The 22,086-nt window shown below is 43.4% G+C and overlaps 1 protein-coding gene across 5 annotated transcripts in view; it reads left to right on the plus strand.

Moving 5' to 3' along the window:
• The first annotated feature begins 3,635 nt into the window (after positions 1-3,635).
• Hmgn3 (high mobility group nucleosomal binding domain 3) overlaps positions 3,636-22,086 on the plus strand; it is a 42,472-nt gene continuing 24,021 nt past the window's right edge. For all 5 annotated transcript variants that reach the window (XM_042281376.2, XM_006985367.4, XM_006985369.4 and 2 more), the window contains exon 1: positions 3,636-3,807. In XM_042281376.2, coding sequence (XP_042137310.1) covers positions 3,793-3,807 — 15 coding nt within the window. In that variant the 5' untranslated portion in view covers positions 3,636-3,792. The remainder of the gene's footprint in view (positions 3,808-22,086) is intronic.

Raw genomic sequence — 22,086 nt, forward strand, 5'->3', positions numbered from 1 at the left:
TCCCCCTCCATCCGGCTGGTCCTCTCTGCTTCTCTAGACAGCTTCTCTTCTACTGTTGTATCATACACACACAATTCGACATATCTGTATGAAGCCTAGGAGTGAAACATATGAGAGTTATCTTTCTGAGACTGGCTTAATTCACTTAATATGAATGTCCCCATCTGCATGCCCCAGTGGAAATAATCATCTTAGAAAGCATTACTTGACTCGACCAGGAGCATTGATTTTCTGGTAGGGTCCTTCCTTTCTCTTCCCTTTCTCATCCTCTTGCCCCGTTTCCTTCTCTCTCCTTTTCCTTGATGACAGTCATGATGCTAGGGTGGTTTTGCTATTTGAAAAAGGCTGAGGTCGGGAATTTACTGTTTCAACAAGTTTGAGTCGGAAAGAGGAAGAGGGGTGTGGGAATACAATGGAAGTTTGTTTCCTAATTTGTTCTTCTTTCTTCTTCAAACAGCAACTCCCTGATTCATTCATCGTCTGTCTGAGCTCATGAAGTATCTGCATCCTGTTGAGAAGCTTTTACTGTCTTAGAGGCTGATCATTCAGAAAGCATTACAAATTAAAAAGCTCTTTGGAATACACCCAACGACAGAGGAGCGCCTGCCTGATCCCTGCTGTCCCATGGTCGGCAAGTTCAGGCCACTTTATCTCTTAACCTGAAATTCCAGCTGCCTATCGAATCATTCTCTTTGCCTCTTCCTTTTACCCTCGGCACTGATTTCCCCAGTCTTGAAGGGTAATAAAGGCATAAGGTGTGGTGGGGAGGGTACATAGCTCCCTTGTCCCACCTTAAGCAGGTGTAACCCACTTCCAAGGAAAGACAGCCACTGCTGTGTTCAACTGAAGTTGTTATTTACAGTGTTTGTAAATGAACTAAGAGACACAAACACTCAAGGTTTTTCATAATCACCTTTAAAATTTATTTATTCCTTTTATGTTACATGTGAGTGTTTTGCCTGTGGGTGTGTATCCTTAATGCCCTTGAAGTCAGAGAAGAGCATCAGATTCCCTGGATCTGGAGTGGACGTGGGTGCTGGGAATCAAACCTGGGCCCTCTGTGAGAGCAGCCAGTGCTCTTAACTGCTGAGCCACCTCTCCAGCCCAGCATTCAGCTTTCTTTATCCAGCTAGCAAGCTTCATTTTCATTGGGACTGTTTTATTGTGTGCACTAAATAGTGATTGTAATTTTGTTTGCTACTCTTAGCTAAGCATTTGGTCATAAAAAAAAAAAACAAACAAACAAAAAAAAAAAAACAATAAAAAAAAAACCAACTTTGTGAGTCACTTTTCATTACCAGAGGGGAAAAGTCACCTTATCCCTGACACTGACACCCTTAAATCTTCATAAAGAAAAATATCAGGGCTGGGGTTGCAGCTCTGTGGTAATGTCCTTGCCTACTGTCAAGGCCCTAGGTTGGATCACCATTAGACAAAAGAAAAACAAAAAGCACAATTCAACCCAGATATATTCTTACACTACCCAGCACTTCCCCATATCTTACAAAAATATCTTCCCTGGTGGCTGCTGCTGCTGCTTCTTCTTCTTCTTTTCTTTTTTGGTTTTTCGAGACAGGGTTTCTCTGTGTAGCTTTGCGCCTTTCCTGGATCTTGCTCTGTAGACCAGGCTGGCCTTGAACTCACAAAGATCCGCCAGGCTCTGCCTCCCAAGTGCTGGGATTAAAGGCGTGCGCCACCACTTCCTCCTCCTCCTCCTCCTCCTCCTCCTCCTCCTCCTCCTCCTCCTCCTCTTCTTCTTCTTCTTCTTCTCCCATCAAGCACTTGGCAAATTAACTCTCTTCCAAGACATATTCGTTATAAATTTTTCTTTAATGGTAAAATTATGAACGTCTAGGTTTTTGTTCGGCTCTAAAGCAATGAATTGGTCTTATCTTGTTTCTTTTGAATATGTCATCCATTGAGTTTCTGAGAGCAAGGCATCCATCAAAGACAACTGGGACCATGTCCGAAGGGCACTCTCTCTGACTGAAGATGGGAAACTATGGGCACTAAGACACTAAAAGCAGCAGGATATTGCAGCACACCTCAGTGACAGAAAAAGACTGAGCTACGCCGCAGGTTTGTAAAGATGCACCAAAAACGGAAGCCGTCCATTACCTCCCAAGCTTGCAAGGATTCCAACTCATTTATTCTGAAAATGAATAAGGAAAAGGTGAAGTAGGTATCAACGTGAATTGCCTCATGACTTTGATACTTCCATGCAGCCTCTGTGTGAGGAAAGCAGATTCCATCCTATGTAGTGTAAGGCTTCCATGTAAGGTCCTATGATGAGACTTTTGCCTTGTGAACAATTCTGATGCTAACTTTGTTCGGTTTCATTCACTTTCCCTGTAATTTTGTATAAATTAAATTACTCATTGTCCTGCCTTGTATTGGTTTGCATTTTGCATTTTGCTTTTGCTACTTATCTAAGCAGGGATAGCTCATTTCTTTTATAGCAGAGTAATATTCCATTGTACAGATTTATCACAACTTGCTCACCCATTCACTAGCATTTTTCCTGCAGCTGTTAAGATGATTGGATTCCTTATCATAGTAATGGTCTGATTACACTGACTGATTTTCAAATGTTGAACAAATTCTGTGTTCTGGGCCAACTTCCCTGGTCATGTGTTATCTTCTTAACGTTGAATTTGATTTGCTAAAATTTTGGCCCTGTCTTTGTACCTATGGATTTTTTTGTTTTGTTTGATTGTTTGTTTGAGGCAGGGTTTCTCTGTGTAGCTTTGGAGCCTTTCCTGGAACTCCCTCTGTAGCCCAGGCTGGCCTCGAACTCACAGAGATCCACCTGGCTCTGCCTCCTGAGTGCTGGGATTAAAGGCATGCACCACCACCACCTGGCTTTGTGCCTATGTTTATAAAGAGTGTTGACCTAAAATTCTCCCCCAACGCCACCACCGAGGTTTTTCATCAGGATAAAAGTGGTCTTATAAAATAAATTCAGAAATGTATTTTGCAATTCTTTGTAGAACTTTGAGAAACATCACACTACACATGAAAGGTAACACGGCAGGTATAGTTTAAATGTACATACTTAAAATACAAATGTGCTCCTACCTTCCTCAATTTCTCCCTAATTCTCACAACAAACACACTATATCCATTTTCGCAGAACTGACTAATTGGCCGAATTCGTATGTGACTTGTAACCACAGATTAAAATAAATAATAATAATAATAATAAACCACAATTAGACCGAGGCATTTTTGTATTTGCTAGAGATGGGGCTAAGATCTGCACCATGAACACCCATTACAAGCTTTTATGGGTAACACGTGTACAAGGTACCCCGTGTCCCTATTGACATTATAAAGTTAACATGTCAATACTTAACTCTTCTCTTCTATGAAGGTGCACACTGCTCCCATCCAAAGAAGGCGCGTGAAACAATGGAACTCCAGGAGAGTGGCCTGAAGGCTACTAGTTGAACTGGGCATGCTCAGTCGCAGGCAGATTTTTTTTTTTTTTTTTTTTTGTGAAGTAGAAACTACAACTGCACGTACCGGGTGAGCAGGGGTGGGCGTGCCCTCGTGGAATTTAGAACGTTCCCTCAGCCAATGGGGCCTCGCGGCCGGCTGGCGGGGCTCGCCATTGGGGGACCGGGATGCGAGCGAGTGGAGCGCCGGGGGAGGAAGCGGAGGTGCAGGTCGGAGAGGCCGGGCTAGCCGATCCCATTGCGGGAGCAGCTGCAGCGGCTAGGCAGCATCCAGCGGCGTGCCAGGCGGCCCAGTCCGTTGCTTTTACTTTTTTGCTGCACCGACGTAGTCATTATGCCGAAGAGAAAGGTAAGTCCTGCTGAAAAAAATCGCTCGCAGGCCCTCGAGTGTGCTCGGAGCAAGCCCCCGGCGCTGCGATGGACGCAAGGATGCGCCTGTAACTCGTAGGCACTGGACCCCGCGGCTGCCGGCTCCTTTTGCAGCTGCCTGTTGCAGACCTCTCTGGCCCCGCACCGAGCTCCGAGTGTTACTTTCCCTCCAGGGAAGTGTCCTCCTCTCTCCATCAACTCCTGGCTCCAATGGTTGCCACCTCTTGCCAGCGGCAGCCAGGGCGGGTGTCCATCCCCCTCGCAGGAGTTTCCTCTTGGCAAACTCCAGGTTGTTCTCAGGGTGGAGGGAAAGCAGCTGGAAGAGTCTCCCAGGCCAGGGAAATCGAAAACCGTGGAAAGAGTCCGAGGAGCCAGGCGGGGTCGGGAGGGTCCCCCGGGCAGTGCCCAGGGCGGGAGCGATGCCGGCGGAAGGCCGGGAGAGGGAAAGCCATGTTTCCCTACGCCAGCCCTGCTGCGCCGCCGTGGACCCGTATGTACCCACTCCGGTGTCGGTGTCAATCAACCGGCCGCGAGGGCGGGCGGGGCAGTGCGCAGCGCCGGTAGGCGGCGAGGAAGGGGACTAGTGCCAAACACACCGACCCTGGCCAAGGTCAGGGGCCACCAAGCCCTGGCCGCTGCCCCATCCACCACCCCATGCTTGGACGGACAGGGAACCCGGGTCATTTTAGTCTCTCTTCTGCCCCTTGTGGGTCGTGTCCCCTTCCGCGCAGGGACATCACGAGCCACATGTGGGGTCACAGAGCTTCTCAGGGTGGGGCTTCGACTTGTCATTGGACTGGTAAAGGAAGGGCAGATTTTTTTTTTACCCCTCCCCAAGAGAACCGAGGAGTGAGGAATGATTCCTCAGAAAAAAAACCTAGCCACCTGCCCAAAGGATCCAAGTCAACCAGCCAGCGTGGCCATTAAAGTTGGAACTTGATTTAGATAATGCCCCGCTTTTCCCCCAAGACTGTGCACTGATTGTGTGTGTGTGTGTGTGTGTGTGTGTGTGCGCATTATTTAAAACTATCAAAGCTTTAACATTTTAGAAGCTTTTGCTTTCTTATACAGCGCCACTAGAATTTGATTGTAAACACGTCGTCTCCTTCCACATTTATTTTTATTACATTTGTTTATTGTGTGCGTGCAGGGGAGGCACGGGCAACCACACGGCAGCAGTAGTAGGTTCTCTCCTGCCATGTGTGTTGTGGGAATCCACAGCAAGCGTCTATACTCCTTGATCCATCTCCCCAGCCCAGGCATCTATCTCCGTTCTTTAAGAGAAAATCGATCATATTAATTAGAAGGGTTTTTTTCCTAGAATTTAACGAGAACCGACTCTGTGGCTCATGCTGGGTGGAGTCCGGTTTGTATTATCTCATTTAATCCCCAGAACCGCAGAACTATTTTAGAGTCATTGAGCAGGGTCTTAAGACGGATTGCCCAACATGTCATTATCCATTGGTTTCTAGTGGAGTTGCCATGAATCCGAAGGCCTTACTCGACACCATTGTTAGCTCTTTCTCTTCATTTAGAGGTGGGTAGGGACCAGGAGAATTTAGGAGATCCAGAGCCTTGTAGTTGAAGAAGCTGGTGGCGTAGTAAAGAGCAGGAGCACTTGAGGCTCACTGCTCAAAGCTTCATTTGATGGCAACATTGTTTTCCCAGTGCTGTTGGGCTAGAATGATGTCACCGTTTGCAGCCTTTTATCTGAGGTTAGTGACGAGCTGGGAATTCTAGCAGAGTCAGAGGAACTAATTATCGAGAAAATGAGTTACAGAGGGAGTCGAGGCTAACTCTTTTCCCGGGAATTGCTAACATGTTTGGATAAGCCGCAGGTCACGTCCACCCTCTATGAACGCCTGGTTTGGTGGAACTTTTCCTTGATCTAGGGCCACTGCTGGCGAAACCATCGCTCTTATTTTCTATCCATCTCTAAAGGAGGAGGGAAGAAAAGAATGGGGCAGAAACTGCCTTTATGTTTTCCTTCTCCGAATGGCAGGGACCCTCTATGGAGTTAGCTAATACTCAGTCCTTCAGCGAAGGGTAAACTGAGTCCTTGATTAACGGAAGTCTTTTTACTGCCTGATAGCTGGAGGCCAAACACCTGTTTTGCTACCCGGGCAGGAGCAGCCACAGATCACATGGCTGTGATGGCCCCCCCACCTGGTAGTCAAGCCTTAGCACTGCCTGGTGGAGTCTTGGAGTTCCTTGGGACTAACATTAGAAACCACTGTCCCCAGGAGAAGCCCACACAGCTATGCAGGAAAGAACTGGAGACAATTCGTGCAAAAGCCTTAGAGGTCTTTAAAGCCAGGTAATTGCCAAAGGATTTGCATACTCTACTAATGCATTTCCTTGACCAAACGACTACCTGTTCTGAGCCAGGCGGTGGTGGTGCATGCCTTTAATCCCAGTGCTCGGGAGGCAGAGGCAGGTGGATCTCTGTGAGTTCGAGGCCAGCCTGGTCTACAGAGCAAGATCCAGGACAGGCACCAAAACTACACAGAGAAATACTGTCTCAAAAAAAAAAAAAAACAAAAACAAAAACAAAAAAACAAACAAAAAAAAACAAGTAAACAAAGAACTACCTGTTCTGCTTTGTAAATTAAATGGTATGTACACACACACACACACACACACACACACACACGCACACGCACACACGCACACACGCATGGGGCATGGGTGGAAGTCAGAACTCAAAGTTGGCTATCTACCTCTATTGCTCTCCACCTTATTTTTTGAGACAGGGTCTTTCACTGAGCCTACAGCTCGTTGATTTGGCTAGACTGGCTCTCTCTACCTCTCCAGCACTAGTACTACGGACCCACAGGCATCTGGCTTTTTTTATGAGTACTGAGAATCAAACCCAGGCCCTCATGCTTGAGGGGCAAGCACTTTTCCCACTGAGCCACCCCCCAACCTGGTAATCAGCTTTTAAAGTCCCACATCATATTTTCCTTCCCATCTCTGCTCCATGTTTCACTGTCTCATCAAAATGTTACTTAATGGACTTCCAAATTCTGCAGATCACGAAGTTATAATAAAGTCAGTGAAAACACCTGAAGACCTAGCACTGTTTAAATATTATAGGGACACGCAGTTTGTTCTCTGGAAGCTTATATTTAATTTAATGAAATGATAAGATTATCAGACAAGAAAAGAGTTGACTGACATTTGTGCTTATATAGGTTACAGAATGTGCTGTTCAGATTCAGAGACCATGGGATAGATAAGAACACAGGATGAATTGGGGCTGGTTGGTCTTGAAAGTGTGGGTAGGACTCAAGGTAAAATTCAGCATCATTTTCTGTTTGCCACTCCTTATTATACCCTAACATATTAGGCCTCAGCTATACAACTTCAAGGCCACAATATCATCCATATTATTATAAACTATTCTTAAGACACTTCTTTGTAAGTTTTACACATACACACGTTTGTTTAGTAGTGGCATTAAACCAATTTTTAAATGACTGCTGTTTTAAGCAATGCAAAGCAAAACTTAACATTGTAATGTCTTTCTAAGATTTAAATAAAGTTGATTTTCTGTATTATACAATGGGTGGTGAGTGAGCAAAATCTCACAGACTGGGGTGGTGGTGGGACAATGACTGACTGAGTTCTAGACTGTTCCGCTCTACCAGCCACAAACGCCAGCCAGCAGCAGTCATGTTGTGTCCCATGTTCTCTATAGAAGCATGACCAGCAAGGCCTGGATTCAGTTCTGGCCTGGCCAACAAACACATTTTCACGTCCTTTTTGCTTTCAATTTCTTATCCCTAGAATTGCTATGTCTGGCATATTATGCCAGGAATTGTCTAGTACAGCAATGTCTACAGAGTAGACATGGTGTGCATAGTGATCTCTTTCCGCTTAGAGACTCAAGGGAAAAAAAAAGTCTGTCTCTTCCTTACTTTATTTATCAGCTGTAGGAGTTCCCTGGTGGCATTTTTCAGGTTACTTATGTATGCTATCATATCACCTGCAAATAATAATACTTTGACTTCTTTCTTTTCAACTTGTATCCCCTTGATCTCCTTCAGTTGTCTTATTGCTCTAGATAGAACTTCAAGTACTATATTGAATAGATACAGAGAGAATGAACAACTTTGTCTTATTCCTGATTTGGGTGGAATTGCTTTGAGTTTCTCTCCCCATTTGTTTTTGATGTTAACTATAGGCTTGCTGTAGAATGCCTTTATAATGTTTATGTTTGTCTCTTGTATCCCTAATCTCTCCAGGACTTTTATCATGAGGGGTGATGCATTTTGTCAAAGGCCTTTTCTGCATCTAATGAGATAATCATGTGGTTTGTGTTTCCATTTTTTTTATATGGTGGATTACATTTATTCATCTTTGAACATTATTCCTGCATCTCTGAGAGAAACCCTACTTGATCCTGGTGAATGGTCTTTTTGATGTGTTCTTGGATTCAGTTTGCAAGTATTTTATCGAGTATTTTTGGATGTATTTTCATAAGGGAAACTGGTCTGTAATTCTCTTTCTTTGTTGAGTCTTTATGTGATTTGGACATCAGGATAGTTGTGGCCTCATAAAATGAATTAGGTAATGTTCCTTCTTTTCCTATTTTGTGGAATAATTTGAGGAGTATTGTCGTTAATTCTTCTTTAAAAGTCTGGTAGAACTTTGTGCTAAAATCATCTCATCCTGGGCTTTTTTTGGTTGGGAGACTTTTGATGACAGCTTCTGTTTCACTAGGAGTTATAGTTCTATTTAAATTATCTGATCTTGACTTAACTTTGGTAAGTGGTACCTATTGAGAAAATTATGCATTTCTTTTAAGTTTTCAAATTGTGTGGATGGAGTACAGGTTTTTAAAGTGTGTCCTTATGATTCTCTAGGTTTCCTGGGTGTCTGTTGTGTCCCCCTTTTTGTTCTGATTTTATTAATTTGGAAATTCTTTCTCTGTCTTTTGGTTAGTTTGGAATAAGGGTTTGTTGATTTTTCTCAAAAAACCAACTCTTTATTTCATTGATTCTTTGTACTGTTCTCTTTGTTTCTGTTGTATTGGTTTCAGCTCTCAGTTTAATTATTACTTGCCCTCTGCTCCTCTTGGGTGAACTTGCTTTTTGTTCTAGAACTTTCAGGTGTGTAGTTAACTTGCTAGTATGAGATCTCTCCAATTTTTTTATGTAGGCACTTAGTGCTGTGAACTTTCCTCTTAGCAGGGCTTTCATTGTGTCCCATGAGTTTGGGCATGCTGTGTGTTCATTTTCATTGAATTCTAGAAAGTCTTCAATTTGTTTATTTCTGTATTGTCCCATTTTTCATTCAGTAGAGAATTGTTCAGTTTCCATGAGTTTGTAAGCTTTCTTTCTTTTTGGGGGGTTGTGGGTGGGGAGAGGTTTGAGACAGGCTTTGGTGCCTGTCCTGGATCTCACTCTGTAGACCAGGCTGACCTCAAACTCACAAAGATCCGCCTGGCTCTGCCTCCCTAGTTCTGGGATTAAAGGTGTGCACCACCGCCCAGCGAGTTTGTAAGCTTTCTATTGTTTCTGTTGTTGATGATATCAAGCTGTTTTGTTTTGTTTTGTTTGTTTTTCAAGACAGAGTTTCTCTATGTAGTTTTGGAGCCTGTTCTGGAACTCACTCTGTAGAACAGTCTAGCCTCAAACTCACAGAGATCTACCTGCCTCTGCCTCTGCCTCTGCCTTTCGAATGCTGGGATTAAAGGTGTGCGCCACCACTGCCCAGTGATATCCAGCTTTAATTCATGGTGGTCTGATAGAATATAAGGAGTTATTTCATTTTTCTTGTATCTGTTGAGACTTGCTTTGTGTCCAAGTATGTGGTCAGTTTTGAAGAAAGTGCTGAGAAGAAGGTATATTCTTTTGTGTTTGGGTGAAGTGTTCTATAAATATCTGGTCCATTGGTTTATAGAGTCTGCTAGCTCCAGTATTTCTCTGTTTAGTTTTTGTCTAGATGACCTGCCCATTGGTGATAGTGGGGTAGTGAAGTCTCTCACTATCAATGTGTGAGGGTCAATATGTTATTTTAGCTGTAGTGATGTTTCTTTTACAAAAGTGGGTACCCTTGTAATTGGAGCATAGATGTTAAGAACTGTAATGTCATATTAGTTGATTTTTTTCCCTTTGATGAGTATGACGTGTCCTTCCCCATCTCTTTTGATTAGTTCTGGTCTATTTTGTTAGACATTGAAATGGCTACACCAACTTGCTTCTTAGGTTCATTTACTTGGAAGGACTTTTTCCAACCCTTTATTCTGAGGTAATGTTGAGGTGTCTTTCTTGTATGCAGCAGAAGGATGGAACCTGTTTTTGCATCCATTCTGTTAGCCTGCGTCTTTTTATTGGAGAATTGAGACCATTGATACTGAGAGATATCAATGATCAATGACTGTAATTCCTGTTCTTTTGTTGGTAGTGTTCGTGGTGGTGGTGGTGGTGGTGGTGGTGGTGGTGTGTGTGTGTGTGTGTGTGTGTGTATTTGTATGCGTGTGTGCGCTACTCTTCTTTTGGTTTTGCTAGTGTAAGATTCTTTATTTTCTGTGTTCTCCTGATTGTAGTTAACCTCCTTGGATTGGAGTTTTCCTTCTAGGACCTTCTGTAAGACTGTATTTATAGATATATATTATTTAGGTTTTACTTTGTCGTGAAATATCTTTTTTTCCTCCTTCTATGGTGCTTGAAAGTTTTTCTGTGTATAGTAGTCTGGGCTGGCATCTGTGGTCTCTTAGTCTACAACACTTCTATTCAGGCTCTTCTGGCTTTTACAGTCTCCATTGAGAAGTCAGGTGTAATTCTAATAGGTCTGCCTTTATGTGTTACTTGCTCTTTTTCTCATGCAGCTTTTAATATTCTTTCTTTGTTCTGTATCTTAGTGTTTTGGTTATTATGTGGCAGGGGACTTTCTTTTCTGGTCCAACCTGTTTGGTATTCTGTATGCTTATTGTACCTTTATAGGCAGCTCCTTCTTTAGGTTAGGAAAAATTTCTTATGATTTTGTTGAAAATATTTTCTAGGCCTTTGAACTGGGATTCTTCTCTTCCTCTATTTCTGTTATTCTTAGGTTTGGTCTTTTCATATTGTCCTAGATTTCCTGGATGTTTTGTGTCAGGAATTCTTTTAGATTTAACCTTTCCTTTGACCGATGTATCCATTTCTTCTATTGTATCTTCAATGCCTGAGATTCTCTCTCTTCCATGTCTTTGTATTCTCTTGGTGACACTTGCCTCTGTGTTCCTGTTCACTTACCCAGATTTTCCACTTCCAGAATTTCCTCAGTTTGTGTTTTGTTTATTGCTTCTATTTCCATTTTCAGGTCTTCAACAGTTTTATTCATTTCTTTCAACTGTTTGGTTTTTTTTTTTTATTGGTTTTCTTTAAGGGATTTATTCATTTTTCTCAAATTGTTTGTTTATGTTTTCCTGCACTTCTTAAGGAATTTATTCATTTCCTCTTTAAGGACTCCTATCCTCTTCATATAGTTGGTTTTAAGGTCTTTTTCTTGTGCTTCAGCTATGTTAGACTATTTAGGGCCTGCTGTGACAGGATAGCTGGGCTCTAGTGGAGACATTGGCTTGGCTGTTATTGATTATCTTCTTATGCTGGCATCTAGGCACCTGGGTTTGGAGTGATTATAATTCTAGGTGCTGATTTCCGGGTTTGTCTTTGTTGGGTGGGTGTTTTTCTCCTTGGTTTTTGTTTCCTCTCTGGATTTTCAGAGTGTGATAGTTGTGTGTTGCCAGTTTTACTGGACTGCAAGGAGGCTGGTGTGTTCACGGGGAATGCCTGCTGGTTTGGGAGGCTGGGATGCAAGGATGAATGAGGTAAGGAAGGTCGGGAGGGGACAGTGTATGGGATCCACATGAAGTGTGGACGCGGGGAAGGGAGGCCGCAGCTGATACTTGGTTGCAGTGCTGTGGATGGCCCTAAAGATTGGGTTTGGGGAAACAGAGTTGAGAAGGTCTGTCCATCTGTCAGTCTGTGGGCAGCCTACCTTGTCTTCTGGAAGGCATGGCCTGTGGTTGAGCAGGGGTTGTCCACCCAAGTTGGAGGCTGGCAGGCAGCCAGGGGTGGTGAGGAGGTCAACAGGGGATGGTCTGTGTGATCCTCAGGAGGTGTGGGGTGGCTGCAGCTGGTATTCTATTACAGTACTAGGGACTACCCTGAGGATTGGGTCTGGGGGAACAGAGAACTATTTTGAGATTTTAAATTGAGGTTTTGGGGGGTTTTGGTGTGTGTGTGTGTGTGTGTGTGTGTGTGTGTGTGTGTGTGTGTGTTTTCCTTTAATGGGAGGGCCCAATAGCATTGGTCTTGGAATGAGAGAGGCGTGATTAACAGTACTCAAAGTTTCGAAGGGTGTCTTTCAAAAGAATGTCACTTGTTATAACACCAAAGATGGAGACTATAGATGGAAACGTTGATAAATTTGGCTACATAAAGATAAATATTTCCATGTGGGAAAATTACTAAAAATTTAAAGTTTGTGAAAAAACAGGAAAAATATTTGTACCAAGTAGCACAGAAAGAGGTTTGCTATCTTAAAAAGAGAATGTCTCGAATGTCTTTATAGACATGATAGGTATTGCTATTGGAAAAAAACAGGCTTAAATAAAAGTATTCACTCTGGGGGCTGCTTAGCAGTTAAGATAACTGCTCTTGCAGAGAACCTGAGTTTTGTTCCTAGCACCAATGTCTGATAGCTCACCATTCCCTGTAACTTGAGCTCCAGGGGATCTGATGCCCTCTTCTGGCCTCTGTGGGCATCTGCACTTAACATGCACACACACACACACACACACACACACACACACACACACATACACACAGAGTTTGAAAAAAAGTAAGTCTTTAAAAATATTTACATTTACTAAAAATCAGAGATATGTGTATGTTGCAATTGATAGATGTGACTTTCTTTAATCTGATTAAAAGAAGCATGATTGCCTACTGCTGAAACATTACAGATTCCTTATACAAAGATTTATTGAAAATGGTTTCCTTACCATTCATCTGGAGTGCACAGTTCAGTGATTTTACAGTAAATTACAGAGCTGTGCAATCATTCCCATTATCCAGTTTTGAAGCTCAAAAAGATAACCTACAAAAAGCATGCTAACTGCCACCGTCACTAGGCTGCTGTTTTATTCTGTCTATAGTTGCCCTTTCTGGAAATTTCATATGAAAGCAGATTACAGTGTATAGTGTTTTGTTTCTGATTTGTTTCATATTTTTGAGGTTCCTGTATGTGGTAGTATGTGTCACAACTTCATTGTTTTATTATCTATTCGTGCTCCATTGTATGGATGTATTGCCTTTTTGCCCACCTCTTCAAAAGTTGAAAAGCATTAGGATTGTCTCAACTTTTGTCCACGATAGATAATTCTGCATATATTTGTATATAAGTCATTGCATGGATACATAATTTTTAATCATAATTTTTACCTTGGTAATATTTCAAAGAGTACAAATGAAGGGTTCCTTCATGCACATACTTTGTGCTTTGTGGGTGTTCACTTATGAGTAGTCTAATGAGCTTTAATTTACATTTCTATAGCCAGAGATGATGAGCATCTTTGTGTGTGTGTGTGTGTGTGTGTGTGTGTGTGTGTGTGTGTATGTGTGTGTATTTTCCTGGAGTGTTGCAGATCAAAACCAGGGCCTTGTATATGTTAGCCTTCTGCTCTGAGCAACAATGCCTATTCGGGTGTTTTTGCCCATTTTTAAATCGGGTTGTGTCTTAGTTCGCTTTTTATTACTATGATAAAACACCATGACCAAAAGCACTTTTTGGAGAGGCTTATTTGGTTTACAGGTCTCAGTCCTTCAATCAGGGGAAGTCAAGGCAGGAACTCAAGGCAGGGACTGAAGCAGAAACCACTGAGGAATTACTGGCTTGCTTCCCACAGCTTGCTCAGCTTGCTTATTTATAATCCCAAGACTACCTGCCTGGGGGTTGCCCCACCCACATCAGTCATTAATCAGAACCGTGCCCTGCAGACTTGCCTGCAGGACAGTCTAGGGAAGCATCTTCTAATTTAAGGGTTCCTCTTCCCATATGGCCCTAGCTTGTATCAGGTACACACGCACGCGCGCACACACACGCACGCACGCACGCACGCACGCACGCGCACACACACACACACAGGCTGCTTGTCATCCTACTGACTTGTAAGAATTTTTGCGTATTCAAGTTCAATTTTTGTTTTGTTTTTGCTTCTGTCTTTCCAGACAGGGTTTCTCTGTGTAGCCCCTGGCTGTCCTGGAACTCTCTCAATAGACCAGGGTGGCTTCAAACTCACAGAGGTCTGTGTGCCTCTGCCTCCTGAGTGCTGGGATTAAAGGTGTGCACCACCACCACCATATAAGACTTTCTATATATTCAAAATGTAAGGTCTTTATCAGGTATGTGCCTCTAAGACATTTGCTGCCGCCTCAGGTTGTAAGGCTTAGCAGCTAACGCCCTCACCCTGGAGCTGGCTCGCTAACCCTGCCTGCCTCATAGTTTTTAAAGGTTGTTGTCTAGCACCCTCTATCTAAATCAACACGGTTATTTGATTATGTTTTTAAATTAACTTTGTTAATTTAAAAAAAATCTCTTATTCCCCCAGAGCACCTGACAGAGGTACTGTACATGTTTCTTGAACAAGTGGATCAATTAGTTGTTTTGAAAGGAGGAAAATAGTTACATTTAATTACTTCAGACTTTGGAGGGGAAGATGTCTAATGGGATGCTTGTAGTCATTGTTTACTGGCTTTATGACTTGGTGCAGTTTACCTAGCCCCTCCTTAGCGTCTTTATTTTTATCATGTTCTAGGACTCAGTTTACTCGTGTGTAAAGCCAGGATAATAATATGTTCTACCTCACTGGGAAATAACTGAGGTGGGGAGTACTTAGCATGGTATTGGCATGGGTAGAGCAGTCTCACCTGAGCTGGTGAGAGTACTTAGCACAGTGCTGGGCATGGGGGGGGCAGTCATCCCTGAGCTGGTGAGAGTACTTAGCACAGTGCTGGGCATGGGGGGGGCAGTCATCCCTGAGCTGGTGAGAGTACTTAGCACAGTGCTGGTATGGGGGGGCAGTCCTCACTGAGATGGTCAGAGTACTTAGTTCAGTGTCAGAATTGGGGGGGGCAGTCATCATTGAGATGGTGAGAGTACTTAGTTCAGTGTCAGAATTGGGGGGGCAATCATCATTGAGATGGTGAGAGTACTTAGCACAGTGCTGGGCATGGGGGGGCAGTCATCATTGAGATGGTAAGAGTACTTAGCCCAGTGCTGGCATAGGCAGACGAGTCAAACACCGGCATCATTAGAATGATGAAATCCTTAATCATTAAGGGAACCATAATGAAATAATGGGCTTGTCCTCAGCCCCAGGCTTCCATGGGGGGCGGGGGAGGGCAAACGACAGCCACAGTAGATGGGGGCAAGCAGTCCTCACCACAGACGGCTAACGAACTGCACTTAGTGGCGGATATGCAATAACCGAGTCATCACAAATGTATTGTTCTACGAACATAAGCCTTAATCTTGGACGGTCTTCTGTGGTTCCTTTTTCTCACAGAAGAAACTTTTCAAAATATCTCTGTGTAATACTAAAATTCCCTTAGCAAATCAGCTAAATAACCCTTTCCCCTCTACGTTTCTCCCCTAAAATGCTGTGTTTGTTGACACCAAAGTTAAATATATTCTACTTTCCTGTAGGGTGCAATTTGGCAGTGGTGACTGAAATAAATGCCATTTAGAGTGTCTGCTTTCACGGTGCCTAGTATGTTGAAATATGATGTTGGTCTCCTGAGTCATTTAAAAATCAGTGTTGGAGATAAACCAAATCAAAATGTCGAATTCTTTTTTTTTTTTTTTTTTTTTAACCAGCTACTTATTTATTGCACATTTCACTGTCTTGGAAGAATTCAGTCAAGTCCCTCTGTAGTTGCTAATGAAGGTGTTTATTGAGTCCTGTCCTCTTACATCTTACAGGCATGCTCAGGAGCAGGCCTGTAGGTGTGCCCAAGGGAAGTGCATGCTTGGCCACGTGTATATCAAACAATGCATACATTCAGAAGTGGGGAAACAGAGAAAATGGCTTCTGCCTTTAAAATAAATGGGTTCCGATATTTAATATTTTAGGAAGAATTGATATCAGTAATTAACGTGGGCATATCTATTATTGTTCAGATTTAAATAACTAACATTATTGAAGGTTCTATGCCTAGTTGTTCCAGACTTGAGTTATGTGTTCTACGTTCTTCGGGCTCTTTAGTTGTGCAGGGGTGTGTTTAGAAGTAACTACGTAGAAGAGGTGCTGAGCTGCAGTTTCCTAAACAACACGCGTCTGCCGTGACTGTGACATTCTGGGGACTTTCTGTGAGTCAGGCCCTTTTCTTTCCCATTGCTTCTGTAAACTTAGTCCCCTCAACCACTCAGTCAGGTCCTTTCATCTCCATTTTACACCCGGAAGCACCAGAGGCTGACATTTCCCCAAGGTCCTTGTGAGCTGCGACTTCATTCCTGGAGATCTGGCTCCAGAGCCTGTGACTGCAGCTGCAGAAAGGGAATATTGGGATTCAGTGCGATGAGGGTGTCTCCTCTGGGTCACACAGCTAGACAGTGAGAGGACCACCCTTTTAACCCAGAATTTTCCTTTTAAACATTACACCATCAGATTTCTCACACCCATTTATTCCTAATAATTTTAGGGTTTTTTTTTAATGAAAATTTAAACTAAGGTGCCTAAAAATGAAATAAGAATTAAGTTCCATAAATAAGTTATTGCTTTTTTGTTTGAGATACTATATTTATTAAAATCCAGACTGTTTTGCCATTACTTCTTGGCACGAGTCATAGAAAGTTACCAGCCAAGTTGTGATTATCTCTGTCTGAGCTGAAGGCTTGCTCCAGAATCCAGGCCTGAGCTTGGGAGAGAGAGCACATCATCACCAAACTGAGATATTTTAGTAACTAATGGCGCACACACACACACACACACACACACACACACACACACACACAGACACACACACACACACACACACACACACACACACACACACACACACACACACACACACACGATTTCCCCACCAGAGTATCGATTTCTTGGAATATGGAAAATCTAAGTCTTTTATTTTCTCATATTCCACAGTAAGCTATTCGATTTTCCTTAATCCTTAATTTGTTATATGTAGCAATAGAGGTGTTTCTCTACGGCTAGAAACATGAAAATACACTTGATTACTTTCTACTAGAGTCAGAGATTGCAGTGTGAATACTAAACCACCATTACTTAGACGTTGGATTTAGAAAATGGGGGGGGGTATTTTTGCTTTTATAATTCACCAAATAAGAATGAAATAGGTTAATCTCTATGAAAATCCATTAGACCTAGAACTGGGTGGATTTTTATTCTAATTTTCTGGATTACCATTGCATTAATAACAAGCATAAATTTAAAAATAGACAAAGTAATACTGCTTTCAAATTATATTATTATTTAAACACCACACACACACACACACACACAAACAAACAAATTCAAACTTTATACTGGACTGTGTTTGCTTTTTATATCTTTTTTTTTTCTTTTGAGGTGTAAGTTGTACTTTTAAAAAAACACCTTATTACTAATGTTATTATGGGGGCATGCCACAACCTCTGTGTGTGGACCTCAGAGAACAATTTTATGAAGTTGGTTCTCTCTAGCTTTACGTGGCCTCCGGGGATCAGATTCACATTCTTGGGCTAGCCAGTTAAGCACCTTTACCCATGGAGCCATCCTGCAGGACCCAGCCCCTCGCTGCTGCCGCTGCCAATGATGATGGTGGTGGTGGTGGTGGTGGTGGTGATGAGGATGGTGATGGTGATGCTACCTCTACTTCGGCTTTTACTGCTTCCTCCTCCTCCTCCTCCTTTTTCTTTAAATTCTTGTTAGGCACAGTTATTTAAATTCTGTGGGGAGCCATGAATACCAGACCTCATTTCTCATTTATGTATTAAATATGAGATAAATGTACTAAGGACTTGAGATGATCAAAAGTGTTTTAGAGACGGCCTCTGAATGAGCATGGCAACACTCACCTGTAACGTCAGCACTCTTCTGGAGGCACATGCACTCTGGAGGTATATGCATCCTGGAGGCACATGCATCCTGGAGGCACATGCACTCTGGAGGTACATGCATCCTGGAGGCACATGCACTCTGGAGGTACATGCATCCTGGAGCCACATGCACTCTGGAGGTACATGCATCCTGGAGGCACATGCACTCTGGAGGTACATGCATCCTGGAGGCACATGCACTCTGGAGGTACATGCATCCTGGAGCCACATGCACTCTGGAGGTACATGCATCCTGGAGGCACATGCATCCTGGAGGCACATGCATCCTGGAGGCACATGCACTCTGGAGGCACATGCACTCTGGAGGCACATGCATCCTGGAGGCACATGCACTCTGGAGGTACATGCATCCTGGAGGCACATGCACTCTGGAGGCACATGCACTCTGGAGGCACATGCACTCTGGAGGCACATGCACTCTGGAGGTACATGCATCCTGGAGGCACATACATCCTGGAGGCACATACATCCTGGAGGCACATGCACTCTGGAGGTACATGCATCCTGGAGGCACATACATCCTGGAGGCACATGCACTCTGGAGGTACATGCATCCTGGAGGCACATACATCCTGGAGGCACATGCACTCTGGAGGTACATGCATCCTGGAGGCACATACATCCTGGAGGCACATGCGCGAAGATACCAAGCTGAAGACCTACTGGGGCTTCCTTGAGACAGTAGCTCAGAAAACAACAAAGCCCGCCACAACACCGCTCCTTCCTTTAATCCCAGCACTCCAGTTCTGGGTGTATACTCAGTATGTAGAATTTTTAAACTCCATGTTGCAGTCTGTTTTTGCTTTATTACTTCCCAATGACACATTTATTTTTATGATTCTCCTCTAGCCATCATGTATAGATTTCATCATAGCTAGCTAATTGGTTTTTTTTTTTTTTTTTAATCATTAGAAGATCATAATTGTTTACTCTTTTCTAGAAGTTGGTTCCTAGCTGGGCAAAAGGAGAAAATAGAGTTGACTATCTAGTAACATCTCTGAGAGCCCCGGAGGAAGAGTTCAAAGGTTGCCACTCCACCTGGACAAGGCTGCTTTGAACCTCCAGTCAGCCCCTGTTTGGTTGACAATATTGAGAGGATCAAATGCACCAACAGTGCAAAAGCACGTCCAAACTGTGAAGTGCTACAAGATGACAGAACAGGGCTAGGGTGGGACTCAGTCGGTAGACTGCCCACCTGGTACGCGTGAAGCCCCGTATTCGATCCTCAGTATTCCATAAACTCGACATAGTGGTACATGTCTGGAATCCCGTAATCCCAGCACTCTGGAAGTGGAGGCAGAAGTTCAGTGTCGTCCTCCCCTACATAAGAGTTCAAGGCCAGCTTGGGATACAGGAAAGCCTACCTCAAAAAAAAGGGGTTGGGGGATGATTTACTGCCTTTTCTTTAGCTATCATAGTAAGGTTTTTAAAAAAGAAAAACTTGTTTTCTGTGTATATGATCATTAAATCTGAGCATTTGGAAGGCAGACTCAGGGACATCAGTAGTTCAGAGCCAAGCTTGCAATATCTGAGTTCAAGGCCAGCCTGAGGGTGTCAAACAAAAACAATACTATACACCTCAACATATATGCTTTAATGGGGCACTGTTTGCTGTTATTTCAAGAAGCTTGTGCGTGGAGGGCAGATGGAAACGTCCGTGATGTATGTGTTCCTTGGTTAGGCTACATTTGAATTGTTTCCCTAACTGAGAGCTCTTTGCTATCTGCATCCCAGATTGGCAGCCATTTTGAAAACGAGGAAGGCTGATGCAGCTGCTTTGAGCAATGTGCTATTGAGAATGTGAGCTGGGAGGTGGTGACACACGCCTTTAATTCCAGCACTCGGGAGGCAGAGGCAGGCAGAGAGCAATGAGTTCCAGGACAGCCAGGACTGTTACACAGAGAAACCCTGTCATGAAACACCCCCACCCCCCTCCAAAAAAAAAAAAAAAAAGAGAAAACGATCTCTAAGTCAGTCTGCCTGCATCTTGGTCCCAGCTTTTTTACTTGCCAGCAAGATTCCCAAAGAGAATCATCTTCAACAAGTTACTACTTATCCTCTCTGGCCTCAAATTTTCATTGATAAAATGGCTATAATACCATTATTTAATACCAGCCTCATTAGATTGTGGTGAGAACTGAGCCATTTGGTCATGGCTTTGGACTTGACTGTTACCATTCCTGTTTATGTTACTGTCTTCCCTCTGTACCACTTTCTTCAACCTCTCCCATGGCCTTAGTACCCCTATAATGTGTAGGACTTCTCGACAGTACGATCAGTAAGTGAGCAGCTAAGTCAGGTGAAATACTCGTGCCTCTCTTCGATGTCCTAGTGAAGAAAAATGCATACCCGGACAGCATGAATGTGAGCGAGACTGGGATACAGACTTCTGATTTAGGCAAGAGCCTTCTCCATTATCCCATTTGCACAAAACTTGAGTGCATCAGAAAAGGTAACCTTGGACAAAGATACCACAGGTGAAAAAGGTATCGAATATCCTAAGTTTTTTTTTTTTGGTTTTTTTTTTTTTGGTTTTTCGAGACAGGGTTTCTCTGTGTAGCTTTGTATTAAATATGAGATAAATGTACTAAGGACTTGAGATGATCAAAAGTGTTTTAGAGACGGCCTCTGAATGAGCATGGCAACACTCACCTGTAACGTCAGCACTCTTCTGGAGGCACATGCATCCTGGAGGCACATGCATCCTGGAGGCACATGCATCCTGGAGGCACATGCACTCTGGAGGCACATGCATCCTGGAGGCACATGCACTCTGGAGGCACATGCACTCTGGAGGCACATGCACTCTGGAGGCACATACACTCTGGAGGTACATGCATCCTGGAGGCACATACACTCTGGAGGTACATGCATCCTGGAGCCACATGCACTCTGGAGGCACATACATCCTGGAGGCACATGCACTCTGGAGGTACATGCATCCTGGAGGCACATACATCCTGGAGGCACATGCACTCTGGAGGTACATGCATCCTGGAGGCACATACATCCTGGAGGCACATGCGCGAAGATACCAAGCTGAAGACCTACTGGGGCTTCCTTGAGACAGTAGCTCAGAAAACAACAAAGCCCGCCACAACACCGCTCCTTCCTTTAATCCCAGCACTCCAGTTCTGGGTGTATACTCAGTATGTAGGATTTTTAAACTTCATGTTGCAGTCTGTTTTTGCTTTATTACTTCCCAATGACACATTTATTTTTATGATTCTCCTCTAGCCATCATGTATAGATTTCATCATAGCTAGCTAATTGGTTTTTTTTTTTTTTAATCATTAGAAGATCATAATTGTTTACTCTTTTCTAGAAGTTGGTTCCTAGCTGGGCAAAAGGAGAAAATAGAGTTGACTATCTAGTAACATCTCTGAGAGCCCCGGAGGAAGAGTTCAAAGGTTGCCACTCCACCTGGACAAGGCTGCAGGACCACTTTGAACCTCCAGTCAGCTTGAAAATGGAAATAGTGAGCCTGCCCCTGTTTGGTTGACAATATTGAGAGGATCAAATGCACCAACAGTGCAAAAGCACGTCCAAACTGTGAAGTGCTACAAGATGACAGAACAGGGCTAGGGGTGGGACTCAGTCGGTAGACTGCCCACCTGGTACGCGTGAAGCCCCGTATTCGATCCTCAGTATTCCATAAACTCGACATAGTGGTACATGTCTGGAATCCCGTAATCCCAGCACTCTGGAAGTGGAGGCAGAAGTTCAGTGTCGTCCTCCCCTACATAAGAGTTCAAGGCCAGCTTGGGATACAGGAAAGCCTACCTCAAAAAAAAGGGGGTGGGGGATGATTTACTGCCTTTTCTTTAGCTATCGTAGTAAGGTTTTTAAAAAAGAAAAACTTGTTTTCTGTGTATATGATCATTAAATCTGAGCATTTGGAAGGCAGACTCAGGGACATCAGTAGTTCAGAGCCAAGCTTGCAATATCTGAGTTCAAGGCCAGCCTGAGGGTGTCAAACAAAAACAATACTATACACCTCAACATATATGCTTTAATGGGGCACTGTTTGCTGTTATTTCAAGAAGCTTGTGCGTGGAGGGCAGATGGAAACGTCCATGATGTATGTGTTCCTTGGTTAGGCTACATTTGAATTGTTTCCCTAACTGAGAGCTCTTTGCTATCTGCA

The sequence above is a fragment of the Peromyscus maniculatus genome, chromosome 7, assembly GCF_049852395.1.
Source record: "Peromyscus maniculatus bairdii isolate BWxNUB_F1_BW_parent chromosome 7, HU_Pman_BW_mat_3.1, whole genome shotgun sequence".
NCBI lineage: Eukaryota > Metazoa > Chordata > Mammalia > Rodentia > Cricetidae > Peromyscus > Peromyscus maniculatus.